General features: G+C 40.9%; 1 protein-coding gene across 2 annotated transcripts in view; it reads right to left on the reverse strand.

Moving 5' to 3' along the window:
* The window catches only part of USP6NL (USP6 N-terminal like), a 99,489-nt gene that overhangs the window by 48,900 nt on the left and 34,442 nt on the right, over window positions 1-16,147 (reverse strand). The window contains exons 1-3 of one of the 2 annotated variants that reach the window (XM_068987287.1): window positions 6,526-6,577; window positions 2,670-2,737; window positions 802-884 (exon numbers count right to left, since the gene is read on the reverse strand). In XM_068987287.1, coding sequence (XP_068843388.1) covers window positions 802-884; window positions 2,670-2,737; window positions 6,526-6,577 — 203 coding nt within the window. Of the gene's footprint in view, window positions 1-801; window positions 885-2,669; window positions 2,738-6,525; window positions 6,578-16,147 lie in introns of those variants that run through there. The other variant, XM_068987286.1, reaches the window with a different exon arrangement.

Here is a 16,147-nt window from a genome sequence, read left to right on the forward strand (position 1 = left end):
AAGTTACTGCCAGGAACCCCCTAAAAATTTTTATTTATTCTTCAAAATGTAATCATGTGTCATAAACTAAAAATCCCTGGCTTTTTCCTCTTCATAATAAATGAGACTGGGGAAAATGTGAATAAGTGGCAAAGGTAATTAATAAATTGTATGGAACCAAACGAACTATAGAGATGTAGCAGAGTCGCCAGCCTGGGGAATCTGTTTAAACAAAGCTGGAACCAGAACCCGCAGGCCCCTACCAGTGCAGGACAAGGGTCAAAACCACTCTAACTACTTTATAGTGCACCAGACCTTTCTCAACTCTTTGTACAACAAATTCAGGATAGATGGAATTAATTTTGAGAAGCAATAACACAAACAGACTTCCAACTGTAAGGAAGAAAAATGGCATTTCTTCCATTGCTCATTTTTAGGCTGCATAACACTGAGGTTCTGGCTGCTAATTATTTTTTAAATGCACTTATATAAAATAAAATGCCTTATAATTATTTTTGAAATACAAGTTGTTATTGATTTCCATTTAATTCTGCTAAATTATTAATACAACTCATTTATTGCACTTAATGTTCTTAAAACACAATGAATATTAAAGATTATATTCTTAGCTATAGTTCAATTTCAATCATAGAGGTTAAAAAATGCCAGAAATTTAACTTAAAAAAAAAGAAAAGCAGGCTGAAGGACTAATCCTGGAGTCTTAATCACTCAATGCTATTAAAAACAAAGAAAATCAATGCAATAGGTGATGACAGAAACATAATTTTAAAAGTCAGCTAGCTTTCAAACTATGCAACTTACTGTAAGAAGCCAAATCTATCCGTGACTTTGTAAACAAGGTAATCAGCATCTTCCCAAGGTTCAATCTCTGCACCTTCACGTCCCTATAGAAAGGGACAAAGAAGAGTGTTACTGGGAATGTATAAAACTGAATAATTTCTTAAAAAGACCAAAAAACAAGGGTTAGAAAAAAACTATGTCTCGCCTTTTCATCCTAACTTTTCAGAAGAGCAGACCACCTACTTTGCCTCTCTTCTTCCCCACTTCCCTCTCCACTGGCCCTAATACCATCCTTCCCAAGGCCAAAATGGCCTCCCACCATCAGTCCATGGACACTCCAGCATCCTCATCGGATGAACTGTTGCAGCGCACTCATCAGTGTTGCTCACGCAACCTCACGGCACCACCGTGCCCTGGCTCTCCCGTCCCTGCCCTACCCTTCTGCGCTGGCTTCCCTGAGGGCCGGCGGGCCCAGGGCTCTGTCCTCAGCCCACTGCCCGTCACATTCCCCTCTTGAGCTGTGAGCACCAGCACCACTGAGAGCAGGAGCCCCAGAAGGGCCTATTCCATCCCCCACATTTCACACACTGCACCTGACTGTCCCATGAAGTCTCCACTGAGGGTATGTACAACAGTCAGTCAGCTCACGCCTGAGAACCTTGTGGGCAAAGCACCCCTGTAACTCTTATTGGTACAGTGATTCCCCAAGGCCTAGCATGACACCTGACCTGGTCACTTAGTGTTAACCGCAGGAAAAAAATGCACACAAGCATGAATGAATGATGGTTCTATTCGTTTTAAATTAGTTAAGCAGTTAAATAAATTAATTAGGTTTCTTGCAGAGTATGCTAAAACCTAGTCATAATAATAGGAAACTGTGTCTGATGTTTCAAACAAGCAACTTAAAAACAAACTGAGAACAGATTAAGTGGAGCCCTGCCTGCATGTTCCTGTGGGGCACAGTCCAGATGGCCTTCTGTAATTTCATGTTCTTGTTATTCTCACAAATCACCGAAAATAACATACAAAACTACAGGCAACCAATATAAATACAGAACATGACATTTATAGATCACAGCTACAACTCATTATAGATCTCAAGAGATAAAAGGTACTAGTAAGGACGTATGTATGTTGTCAACAGTTGTGATATTCTGGGGCATCAAAAGCCAGATTCCACAACTACCTTAAGGATAAAAAGCTTGAGATTATACATCATGTACCAATTCAAATTTCAGATCAATGTTTTCAATTTTCAATATCACATATCCATTAAATAAAATGGGTATTTAACTCTATATACTAATGTAATTAAAACATTTATTGAATACCTACTATGAGCCAGAACTGTTGTAGGTATTTAGGATACAAGAGCAAATCAAACAGGAGAAATTCTTACCCTCAGAGAGTTCACATTCTAGGTAGGCGAGCAGGCAACAAAATGTAATAAAAAGTATGCTGACATTTTAAAAGCTATGGTGAAAAATAAAGAAGAGAAAGGGGACAGAGATAGCCAGGCGATGGAGGGAGATATTCAACAGTGTGGTCAGAGAAGAGTTCACTAAGAGGTAGCATAGGGGCAAAGAAAAAGAGGAGGCAAAAGGGCCTGAGGGTATCCAGCACACAAGTGCTCCAGGCAGAAGAAACAACCTGTGCAAAGGCCCTGAGACAGGAGCAAGCCTGGAAGAATAATAGGCGACCAGCGTGGCTGGAGAAGAGGGATGGAGGGAGAGAAACTACGTAGACAAAGCCAGAGAAACTAGAGGACTTCAGCAGTCGTGGGAAGTAAACAAACTGCCGCTGTAATTTAAGCCCTCCAAAAAGCAAACCCTCTTCTATTTATATTTTTGAAAGTAAAAATTACTTAAAGAGTAATGATGAATACTTACTCTGTCATATTTAGCAACTATTTCAGCTCGCTCCTGGGCAAGTTTCAGTGCTACATCCTGGTTTGAATCTGCGGAGAGATCAAATTTCAGTGAACTTTTGCTTAAAGATTTATAAAATTAATTAATCATAAAACTAAGACAAAACAAGTGGAAATAAAACAATAAATTGATGCTGCCTAAAATGACAAATCAGAAAAAATCAAATAAACTTACAAGGGTGAGTTATGTATCCATAACTACAACTTTGAAATATCTACTTATCTACTATTTCGATATTACATACCACCCTCAAAGGAAAGCAAATCTGTTAACACAGCATTAACTTGGGGATATGTAAATCTTATCCCTCAAGAGTTATATTTGGATCTAATTTCATAGAAATAAGAATTAAAGTAGAAACTGGAAATGAGAGTTCTAAGTTTTCAGAGGAAATCCACCTGGGCAGGTGATGAGAAGAACATTCAAGAAGGCTTTTAAAAATGTAGGCAATTTACTCACAAAATAAACTAGTGCAAGATAGAGTTTAAGGGTTTTAAAAACATATTTCTCTGACATGATGAATATAATCATTTCTTTACATTTAGCCTCTGAGGTCCCCCTTATCAGCTGTCCCAACTATTATCATAATGTGCAGTTTTACCACAACACACACCCTTCTTTATTATTACCCATCACGTTAGCTTTCAAAAACGTAGTCTGACAATGAGTAGAGATCAAAATATGAAATAGTATGGATATGATTACACACCCAACTCCCATAAATTAAAAGATCAATGACCGGCCGTATGTAAAAGGCACCTCTGGTCAAGAAGGAAGACAAGCATTCCAGTGGAAACTGGGCAAAGGTCATGAGCAAGAAGCTCACAGGAGCAACAGCAGCAGAAACAAACCTGTTCTCAGGAAGCGCCCGGCAGACAGTAAGATCCTGCCGGAGACCTTACGTGCCTTATCACACTTAATTCCGGGCTTTATCCTGTTAATTCTATTACACAGATGGAAAAAAAAAAAAAAACAAGGTTTAAAGATTTTAACCAACTTGTGTAAGGTCACACAGCTAGTAAACAGCAAAACAAGTAGGATTCAGACGATATTGAATCTACAGCCCATAATTTTAACCATTACTCTATTAAATGATCACTGAAAGACACAAAAAGGATGTCCAGTGAAAGATGGCAAATGGAGCACACACTTTTATATCCATTCCTCCTAAAACCCCACTAAACTGACAACATGGGGGTTCTTTAAATCCTTGCCCTCAGTGGCACAGCAATGGAGGTTCCAGAGAAGAGGTGAGGGTGGGGTTGAAAACAAGCAGTTGACTAAAGAAGTCAAGTGCCTAAGAGTTGAAGGGAGGCATATGTATCTGTAAGAGGCTGAGTGCAGAGAAGCCATCCTCACCCTCCAAAGCAGGAAATCATGAGACAATGACTAAATCTGCAGAACAGGAAGTGGCAATTCAGGCATGTTATCTGGTGCTTTGGAAGTAAATACAAAACCAATCAGCTGGGACTGGAGGAGAGCAGTTACTTCTATGGGTGGGCAGCCAGGTGGGGAGGGGTGTGGAAGTGAGATTATCTTTCAAAATAAGTTTTACAGATCCTAAATCTTTACGCCAAGTAAAGTTCTGACAAAAATAAAAGCTAATTTTAAAACCCAAGACATGCAGGGCGGGGCCAGGGGGAATCAAATCATCAGAAACTAAAGAAATACAAGTTTTAAAATACTACTTTGCACCTATCTCAGACTGACCCCAAAATGCACTGACATTACTCAGGCTCGATACAGTGTGGGGAGATGTGCCCTCACTGACACTCGGTGGACTCACAAATGCATCTCCTCTTTCTGGAAAGCGTCTTGATAAAACATATCAAAAATCTTCAAAACAGGCATCTCCTTTACCCAACAGTTCCACCTCTAGGAATTTATGACACGGAGATAATCACAAGGCTGTTTATAATAGTAAAAACAGCAAAACAGAAATCTGTCTATTTCTTAAAGCTTATTTGGGGGAAAAAGTGTTTATGCCACTGCTTTTCTCAAAGTGTCAGTTGAGAACCTTTGAGGGAGATGTGAATAAATAACACAATGGTCCGAAAAATGATTTTCAGTAAACTAATACATCCCAGGTGGCACCAGCGGTAAAGAATCCGCCTGTCAATGCAAGAGACCTAAGAGATGCAGGTTTAATCCCTGGGTCAAGAAGATCCCCTGAAGGAGGGCACGGCAACCCACTCCAGTATTCTTCCCTGGAGAATCCTATGGACAGAAGAGCCTGGCCAGCTATAGCCCACAGGGTCGCAAAGAGTTGGATATGACTGAAGTGACTCGGCATACACGGGATGCATTCAGAAGTCTGGGATACTCAGCTCAATTATACACATACGAATTACCTTATTTTAGACTTAGGAACCTTCCTCAACTCCTTTCCCCCTCTTCCTTTACCCAGTTTTAACACATTGCATTCATACAGCTACCAAAAGGGCAGGGGAAGCAAATGAACAGAAATTAAACTCAAACTAGGAACCCTGACCACACAGTAAATTCCATTTCTATTATCAGAACAACTAAGCATGAATTTCTATGGTGACTGGGCAAAATTCAATAAATGAGGGCTTTCTTGGAAGTATTTTATACCAGTCCTTATTTCTGCTACTAGTCCTAGGAATCTCAACTCTATTTCTAACTTAACAAGGGAAAGTTTAATAAAAGTATAAAGGTAAGAACTGGAAACAGTATAGAGCTGGGAAATGAAGACACAAAACATCCCAAGAAAACATCTTTGTGGCTCTAAGATACTATCCTTTACATGAATCCATCTCCAGTCTAGAAATTTCTAGAAAGGAAAACCTAGCCAATAATAGAGGCTGTACTGGAACTGGATGAAACTGTGCTCTAATGTTACGAAAGAAAAATGACCAAAATGATTAGCGCAGTTGATCCTGAATCAATTAAGTGCTAGTCTTAAATTCCTTTAGAAAGCTCTTGTTATTTCCCCATGAGGAGAAAAAGCTGTGGTATTAATAAATGTAAAAGAGAACAGATTTAAAGTCAAACTTATCTTATAAAATTAGCCAAACCTGCTTCTTTGAAGAGACTAAATGGCAATGCCAATCTTTCCCGACACTGAGTTTAGAGACATCATTTAAGGCAATCATCTTTCCAGTAAGTAGTGTCCTTATGCAGAATTCAATGTAGTTAAATTATGCTTTACACTGTCTTATCTACAGTTGAGAAGTTTACTAGAAATTATAATAGAATAACCCCTATGGTTTTGTTCTGATTGCTTATTTAGAAATTCCACTGCAGAACAAAGAGTTTGCCCTAAAAACACTGACCACGGAGGGCATCGCAGCTGTCTTGTGTCTGTGCAAGTGTGCACCGACTTCCAGGCAACCACTAAACAACAGTAGTGGTCCTGGGCACTCACACCACATGTCATCAAACAAGAAACCTATCACAGTATTCAACTCAAATACAAACAAATTATTTTAATTGATTTTCCATCTAATATAAGAATGTCTCAAGTGTAAGAGGCACATTTTAAGCAGTTAAGGATTGAAAGACATTTGGATTAAAAACTCAAGAACATATAAAACATCTCGGGGCACAAGTGTACAGAAGAAATTAATGACAGCATTTTAAGAACACCTCTAATTCCATGTAAACATAAGAACTTTTAAGAATCAAGCATCCATCTGAACTATAATAGCCCCAGACTGTGAAAAACAATTCACTCTAAGGTTTTAAATTTTAAATTCAGTCCAATGACACAAAATTGACAGACCATTTTTCCTTGTACACATTTTGACAGATGAATGTTAAATAAATATACATTTTAACGTAAAAAGTACTTTACCCTTTGTTAGATAACCAGTCTGGCCCTGGGAATTAACGGCTTCAGTCCTCATAGAGTAAATTTATCTATACCAAGATTCCATTACTGCTTTCCAGTTGCAAGCATACCAAGAGTGTTAGGTGGTCCCTCACACATTCTGCAACAAACTCAAACACAAGAGTGGAAGGCAGCTCTATTTTAAACTATTTGTGAAACAAACACAAGAAAGAAAAGGTCTGAGATATATTCTAAGGGAGAAAAAAAGACCTTGCTGTGGTTACACAGACTATAGATACTCAAACAAAGATGATGTTTGTTGAGGGTAAAAACATGCCTCTCAGGCCCCATCCCAAGTATGAGCCACACCAGCCTACACCCAGCATTCCAGCTAGTAACAAACAGGGGCTTTTAAGCCTTAATCTTGCACTTCAAAACTAGCCACATTCTTACTACTTTTAACAAAACTTGTCTTGGAGCAACAAAAAAAATGTTTATTTAAAACAAACTAAGTATGAATACTCTTCTCAAGTACATTTTGTAACAATTTTAATGACACTTTTTAATGTGAAAGCTTCAGCCCATTTCAGACACTAAGCAAATGCCTAAATTCTGGAGGGTTTGGGAAATATTTCACACAGCACACATTTACAAGTGAAATAAAGTTTCATGATACAATATGCGTAACTACTGCAAGGCAGCCCTGTGAAGTGTTGAGTCTCGCCTTTTTCCCTTCATTGTGTCCTTTCTATTTTAAAAAATGGGTTGGGACCTACAATATGGAAACTACTTTGCAAACAGCCATGTGAAAGGCATGCTTATGCACATTAATTACACTAATGAATTAAGTTTACAATCAAACTTAACTTACACTTAAGCTTAAGCCAGTTGTAACATTCAACATAGGCAAAAGATCTCAGAAGCTCAGAAGTGAAATGAAGTGAAGTCGCTCAGTCGTGTCCGACTCTATGCGACCCCATGGACAGTAGCCTACCAGGCTCCTCCGTCCATGGGATTTTCCAGGCAAGAATACTGGAGTGGGCTGCCATTTCCTTCTCCAAGAAGCTCAGGGAGAGGGTTAAAAGTCCAAATCATAAACCAGGACATGGGGGTGCAGGGCAGCGGGTGTCCCCTTGTCTTTTTGAGCTTCTGGAGGCTGCCTGCTTTCCTTGGCTCCTGGCCTCTTCCTTCACATCACTCCAACCTCTTGCCTCCATCCTCAAATCTCCTCCCTCCTCTGACCTTCTTGTCCTCTTCTCATAAGATTCCTGTGATGACATTGTGCCCACCTTCATGATCCAGGATCACCTTCCCATTTGAAAATCCCTTTTGACATATTAGGTACATCCACACCTTTCAGAGATTAGGGTGTTTGTGGGGAGTCAATCTTCAGCTCAACACACCTTGTACTATCTGTAAATGTTTTTATTTTTCCTTCATACTTAATCAGTTATTTGTCTAGATACAGAATTCCAAGCTCATAATTTTTTTTTTTCCCTCAGAACTTTGTTGCCTTTTGGCTGATTAGAAATTTGATGCCAGTCTAATTACATTTACAGGAGCCAAGGAAAGCAGGCAGCCTCCAGAAGCTCAAAAGGACAAGGGCTTACCCACCCCCCCACCCTGAGGCATCCCAGCATCTCCCCTGGTGTCTCCCCAAGGAATCAGCCCTGCTGACGCCTGACTTTAGCCCAGTGTAACTACGTCCATCCTCCAGAACAGTAGGAGGATCAATTTTGTTGCTTTAAGCCGCCAAGTTTGTGACAGGCAGCAACAGGAAACTAATACAATGATTCACAGTTTACTGCCTCAACAGTGTACTGCCTTTTTCTCTGACAAAGACTCTCTCCTTGTCCAAACTTTACTAAGCCTTGACCTTGGCCTCCATCCTGTCTTCAGCCTGCCTCACCCAGCTGTAGCAAGAATCCTGCTAAGTCAGGGAATTCCCCCACCCTTGATACCTAATCACCTTTGCTATCTGGTCAGATTTCTCCTCCTCCACCCTTGATATCTAGTAACCCTGGCCTGTCTCTACCAAAAATCCTGTTACACAGGTTTAGCAAGATTCCCCCTTTGCACCCACCAAAGCCCTCATTTGGTGAATTAATGATAAATCCCTTACTGTACTTGAAGTTGAGCCCTATCTTTCTCCCCTAATGTGATATTCTTGACACTCCTTGCAACAGCCCTGAATAAAGTCTTCTTTATTGTTGTAGTAAGTGTTAGAATAATTTTTTTCTTTAACAGAATCAAAATGAGGAGCAGACACTGGATCCGTGAAATCTCCAGAGGCTAAAATTGGACATTTCCAGATGCCAACTGGGTAGCTGCCTAGAGAGTTACGAGACTGCATTGGAAGAGGGAATACAAAGTTTCTTCAAGAAGAAAGTGGATGCTAGGCAACATACAGATCACGGTATTATTGCAATATGGTAAACGCTTACATATAAAAGACACCAAAAAGAGGTAAGAGGACTGTTAGGAATCTCAGAACACACAAAGCAGGGAGAGATGAAAGGTCATGGTCAAATACTGATATGAAGTAATATACAAAGGGGCGTGGCTATGGATTTGACGCACATGGGAAGAGTGAAGCCACCTGACCACGACGCTGTCAGGGCCAGGCTTGCACTTCCTTCCTACACACCTCATCATCATGTTTAACACTGGAGTACACCATACTGACTACTGACATTACGATTATATAAGAACTTTATTGGCTTTTAATGTCCAGAATCAACTACACACACAGTGTCTGAAACTGAACTCTGATCTGAACGCTCCACCCCCAGCCTAAGTCCCCCTCCTAGAAGCGGCCACCATTCTCTCCCCAAACACTTCTCCACACTGTACAAGGATCTGCAAGGATGTATGCACATGCACATATATTTAAATGTCCCTTTTCTATTTAAAAACTAGAACCATTCTATATATAATTCTAGATCTTACTTTTTTCTTGCTTAACAGTGCATCTTCAAGCTTATGCATATCAACACCTACCCAGTGGTATGCCAGTAAAAGCTTAGCAACCAGTTCCCGGAGGGAAGAAGTACAGGCTGTGAGCTCTGGTTTGTGGCATTTGCCAATTTCCATGCTGTGAAGATTCCCACCGCAGTGGCCAGTTACTAAGATACCAACGTGATGCCACTGAATAGAGAGATCAGGTTGGCTCCAATAAGTCAGTGGATCTCTCTCAACCCTCTTTCACAGCTGTGAAGTTTCCTAATGCACTAACATAAGTTATCTATCAGTCCTCTCTTAGGAACGTGACTAGGATAAAGCAGAGAGTCAATATGTAGTGAGAGCTAAAGATGAAACATTACGAGGTAAAGAGCTTAACCAGCTGTGGTGACCAAAGGCAAGCAGAAAAAATGAGGAAGCAGAAACCACAAGCAAGCTGAGAGAAAGAGGCTGCAGGGAGGAAAACGGTGCCCAGTGTGCAGGGCACAGCAGAGTCACTATCATACAGACCTTTCAGCCTGAAAATAAGACATAAAAGCCTGTCCCTGGGTTGCTGCTGCTGGCTTTCCTTTCCCGTGCAATGCATGCACGCAGCAAGTGCTTTTTTCCTGAAATTCCCTGAGTAAATTATCCATGTCTATGAGTTCCTTAACGCCATCTCATCTTTCAAACCAGAAGAGGCCCTGAGTATCAATGGTGCCTAAACAATGTTTCAGTTATTTGTGATCACCTTCTTAGTACAGACTTTGTTCTTGTAGTTGTTCAGTCACGAAGTTGTGTCTGACTCTTCGGGACCCGATGGACGAGAGCAGGCCAGGCTTCCCTGTCCCCCACTATCTCCCAGAGTTTGCTCAAATTCATGTCCACTGAGTCGGATTATGAACTAAGACACCTCAATAATAAAGTTTTTTTTAATAATAAAAATCTTAATAGGCACCACTGGTAAAAACTTCAGCATTTATCTTGCCGTGTTCTAGATCCAAGACTGGAAGGACTGCTCAGAGGAGAAATCCTAGAAACATCAAAATACAACTAAAAACAAACAAAATAAAGGAAGGCACACCTGAGAACCTGAAATACCACTTATTTTAAACGGTCATTCTGTGAGAGATGAAATTAAATTCGGCACTTAAAGTGACATATGCCTGCTCTGCAACCAAATTTATTCTGGAGTGGCATCCCAGGAGACTTTGACATCCTTAGCTCCCCCTGGTGGTCCTGTGAGGAATGATCCAGAACCTCCAATCCTTTTACCCCTCCGCTGGGAGGGACTCTGATCCTCTGCTTGTGAGCACAGTCCCACCCCCGCCTCTCACAACTCTGTTAACTCCACATTAAACAAGTGTCTCATCAAAAAAAAAAAAAAGTACCACCTCAAGAACCCATTTCTCTCCTTCTTCCTTCTCCCACTAGAGCAATAATCTTAGAAAAATCATTTGGCTTCCTTCCCTCTTTCCATGTTAACTTGGAAACAACATAACAACAAGATTCTCATCATAGCTGCAATTATAATTATAAAAACAGCATAACTAGTCATGATCAAGGGCAGGGGCAGCCAAAGACAGAAAGTCAATTCAGGAAAGAACCAAGTCCGTAAACCCAAAGGTCCTCAAAAATGCCCCAACCTCCACTTCAGAAGAGCCACACAAGCTTCCACATACATCTTCATAGTCCTCCTCGGGTAATATGCATTGTCTGAGACGATAAGTGTTCAAAACAACAAATCTAAAGCCTCAATTTTAGCTTTTATTTGTCAGCATAAATAGGATTTGTACCTTTCCATTCAAAATATTTCTATTATCTCATTAAGCAGCATGGTGTCAACATTTTCCACAATGTCATGCTCTCATTTTAAAACTTTTCATTAAATATGCAGAATACATTTCTTCAAATTCTTATACAGAACCCCAGTTTTCAACAAGGAGGGTGAGTGGGGTTGAGGAGAGATGTGAACGTCCTCCTTGTGAGCAGGTCTGTACCTTGTTGCTCAACTGAGTTCCTTCCAACACTTTCCCAGCTGCCATCACAGCCTCCTTTCACAGGGTCCCCCCACTTATCCAGGTCCTCCTCCTGCTTTTACAAACAAAAAGGTCAACATTTTATAACTGGTAGGTCATCTGTATGTTCTGTTTCAGTTGTAAGCATATACATTTTAAAAGCTGTAAGAACAGGACAACTCTCCAATATTTTTAAATGGAGCACCCAGCATCAGAGAAATATTTCAGTTCAGTTCAGTTGCTCAGTCGTGTCTGACTCTTTGCGACCCCATGAACCGCAGCACACCAGGCCTCCCTGTCCATCACCAACTCCCAGAGTCCACCCAAACCCATGTCCATAGAATCGGTGATGCCATCCAGCCATCTCATCCTCTGTCGTCCCCTTCTCCTGCCCTCAATCTTTCCCAGCATCAGGGTCTTTTCAAATGAGTCAGATCTCCGCATCAGGTGGCCAAAGTATTGGAGTTTCAGCTTCAACATCAGTCCTTGCAATAAATATTCACTGATTTCCTTTAGGATGGACTGGTTGGATCTCCTTGCAGTCCAAGGGACTCCCAAGAGTCTTCAACACCACAGTTCAAAAGCATCAATTCTTCGGTGCTCAGCTTTCTTTATAGTACTTCTGTTACTAATAAAATTTAAATCATAATCTCGAGAATAGTTCCAGCGCATGCTTCTATTACTTGCTTCTTGATTTCCAGAAGGATGAGAAACAAAATCATTTTAAAGTCCTACAATTACTAACAAAGTTTCATTATTATAACAGAGAGGATATTTTCCCCTCAAATTTAATCATGTCTACAGACTTAGGTAGAATTGGTCCACTGTACTTTTACCATCTATTTACCTACAACAATCTACTGAACACACTTATTTCCAAATCACTCCTATTAAACTGTAATCTACACAAACAAAAGACTGTACCTCACTCATCTTGGCATCTCTTTTGTCTACCACAGTGCCTGGCACACAGTAGCTGCTCACTAAATACTTCTATATAGCTTCACTGCAAAAAAAAATAAAAAATAAAAACAAAAACGCCTTTACTGAAGAGCCTCTTGATGAAAGTGAGAGAGGAGAGTGAAAAAGTTGGCTTAAAGCTCAACATTCAGAAAACGAAGATCATGACATCCGGTCCCATCACTTCATGGCAAATAGATGGGGAAACAACGGACAGTGAGAAACTTTATTTTGGGGGCTCCAAAATCACTGCAGATGGTGACTGCAGCCATGAAATTAAAAGACACTTGCTCCTTGGAAGAAAAACTATGACAAACCTAGACAGTATATAAAAAAGCAGAGAAATTACTTTGCCAACAAAGGGCTGTCTAGTCAGTTGTTTTTTCCAGTAGTCATGTATGGATGTGAGAGTTGGACTATAAAGAAAGCTGAGTGCCAAAGAATTGATACTTTTGAACTGTGGTGTTGGAAAGGACTCTTGAGAGTCCCTTAGACTGCAAGGAGATCCAACCAGTCCATCCTAAAGGAAATCAGTCCTGAATATTTATTGCAAGGACTGATGTTGAAGCTGAAACTCCAATACTTTGGCCACCTGATACGAAGAACCACCTTGCTGGGAAAGAGTGAAGGCAAGAAGAGAAGGGGATGACAGAGGATGAGATGGTTGGATGGCATCACCAACTCCATGGACGTGAGGTTGAGTGGGCTCCAGGAGTTGGTGATGGACAGGGAAGGCTGGCGTGCTGCAGTCCATGGGGCTGCAAAGAGACAGACATGACTGAGCGACTGAACTACTGAACTGAACTTGCTAAAGATTCTTATTTCTCACATATTTTCTTGTTTTTTTTTTTTTAATACTATTTCATGGGAGTATTTGAAATTTTATTAAGACTCAGACATGAGAAGTCACAATCTAAGTAGCACTGGTGATTATTTACAAGATCCTCATATTCATTAAGGAACAAATGAAGACATGCATGCGTAAGTGTGTGTATGTGCGTGTGTGGCTCCTGAAAGATGAAGCAGCCAGAGCCTTGTTATGCCTGTGTTCCCATCTATACCCCTCACACTTTCCCCTCTTCTAGCTCCCCAGCCTACTCACAGACCATCGCTGTCTCGCTTGCTTTATGGGAAGGTGTTGCTCACTTGGCTGTGTGTGGCCCACATCATACTTCACAAAGGGCCTTCACCAGAGCAACGCTCCCAACTCCCCCCTTCTCTCCCCTTACTCCTCTCAGAAGCTGGTGGTTGGCTTGGCTGTGCTAGTCACCCGGTGGGTAAATCTAAGTCAAGAGAGGCTAATAAGTCCTTTCCACTTTGGATCTAATGTCATGTCCTCCATCAGCCAACACAGGAGGCATTTTGCTCTCAGTCAATCTCTCCTGCCCTAGTTCTCAAAGAGAAAGAGCATCCCTACTGCTTCCCTAGAACTCCCAAAATCAGACTAGTAACTCCAACGTTTATGTGTAAGGTGATTCACAGAGACGTGACGTGATGTAACAATGCTTAAATGCCATTACTACTGGAGAGAAACGTAATTATTACTTGTTGAATGTGAGTTTAACTCCCACACTTGGCGGGAGGGCTGAATGACAAAACTGCAACAGATCCTTAGAACCAAGACAAGCATATGAGTCATTTTACTCACTTCAACCCGCCTACAGTTGCTGGCAAACTCAAGATTACACCTGAGCAGTTCTTCCAGTAGCACGAGAGCATGACTGTACTAACAGATGACACAAGGCTGGTCGGCAACAACTCCCTGTCTGTGGAGGCTTTATCCTGCTTAGTGAGGGTTTCACGGGTACCAGACACTGGCCATGCATTTGCTGTGCGTAGTATCATATAATCAAATGCCTTCATGATTAACTTCTATGATTACAGAAAGAATTCTGTTGAATTCACTCCATTTACTTAACTTTCACAACTCTCTTCCGCTCATTCAGAATTATAAGCATGTACAGTTTTATTAATTACAATAAAACTTTGTGCTGAGTTCAGCTCAATGGAATTTAATAAGAAATAATGCAATTACAGCAGATTCTTGAAGGCCAGATATAAGACAGAGAATTCACAGACTGCTCATCCTAAGAGCAAATAACTAATCCCACAAGTAGTTTGGCAAGCTTTACTCTCACCCAAAGGTAACTTTTCCACTCTTTAAATCAAAGATGCAAATGTGTAAAAACCAAATTGTGCTCAAAATGGCACACGAAAATAAGAACTAAGTATTACCCAGAACAACTAAGTCGCACAGAGGAAGAACTGCATTAACCATAAGCCAAAGTATGAACTATGCAAGGATCCGGTCCCCAGATGGCCCTTAGGTTCAAACTGGGACATAAGCCCATCACAAGTCAGAAATCTGGGATACGATAAATGTTTTACGTGCTCACATCATATTGAAGCTGCCATTCATTCACTCATTAAGTAAAACAGAGAGCCCTGAAGTCCGACACAATACTACAGAATTCTCACAACATACAGCACACTTCACCTAACAAACCCAAAGAATGTGATCTATACACCTCTCATGTGTATGTGTGTTTAATATGAAATGTCTCTTTACCTGCTTACCGTAACTGTGTTAACAATGTTGTGTTTGAGTGACCCGATTTTGCATAACAAACATCAAAATGCTATACAAATAGGGCCCAGCACTGATCAGGAGTCCTCATGAATTAAGTGCCAACAAAGAGCCAGGCTCGTAAGTAGGAGCTCGCACTTATCTGCACAATCTAAGCCTTATGTATATTATTTCATTTAATGTCTTCACATCAAAACTAAGAAGTAGGTATCATTAGCATTCATTTAAGAGACAAGAAAATTATTAGGTAAATGAACTTGCAAGGATTACACAGCTTTGAAGTTGCAGAATTGGCATTCAGACCAAGGCAATATGGCTCCAGAGTGCTCTTAACCACTCCACATGGTCTCTGAATAAATAAAAAAGGAAAATGAACAAAGGTTTATCAAGAGGATCTGTCAACAGGAATGCTCAGAGCAGTGTTTAACAAGGGCAAGAGGCCATGGAAATGCTCTCCAGTCAACAGGAAGTCAACATGTTTCTGAAGAGAAGAGAGAACAGAAAAGCTGTGGAGAAACTGACCACCACTCAGGAAGGAAGGGGCTTCCCAGGTGGCGCTAGTGTTAAACAACCAGCCTGCCAGTGCAGGAGACACAATAAGACAAGGGTTCGATCCCTGGGTCGGGAAGATCCCCTGCAGGAGGACATGGCAACCCACTCCAGTTTTCTTGCCTGGAGAAGCCCATGGATGGAGGAGCCGGGCGGGCTTCAGTCCAGAGAGTCTCAAAGAGCTGGACATGACCTAAGCGACTTATCACACATGTAGGAAGGAAGAACGGTTTAGTCTGCCTGTTAACAGCTCACACTTGTTTGTTGAACTTTTATAGCTCATTAGGCACTGTGCTAGGTACACAGAAAATTGCAAACAGTTCTATAATCTTTTACATTTTACGGATGACAAATATAAAATGCAGAGGTCAAGCAATTTGTCCAAGTCTACATTATTATCAGAGCTCAACTCAAACCCACATCTGAAAGGCTCCAAAGTCTGTGTCCACCTGCCCACTATGCTAGAGAGAAAAAGTGTGTGTGTGTCTAAATTAATAAGGTATATGCTACCTAGAAACTGGTGCAGGGTCACCAGAGAGTGGGTTAGTTAACTCCAGTGTGCTCAAAACTACTGTTCTGGTTGTATTTCCAC

The sequence above is a fragment of the Capricornis sumatraensis genome, chromosome 15 (genome assembly GCF_032405125.1).
Source record: "Capricornis sumatraensis isolate serow.1 chromosome 15, serow.2, whole genome shotgun sequence".
Lineage (NCBI taxonomy): Eukaryota > Metazoa > Chordata > Mammalia > Artiodactyla > Bovidae > Capricornis > Capricornis sumatraensis.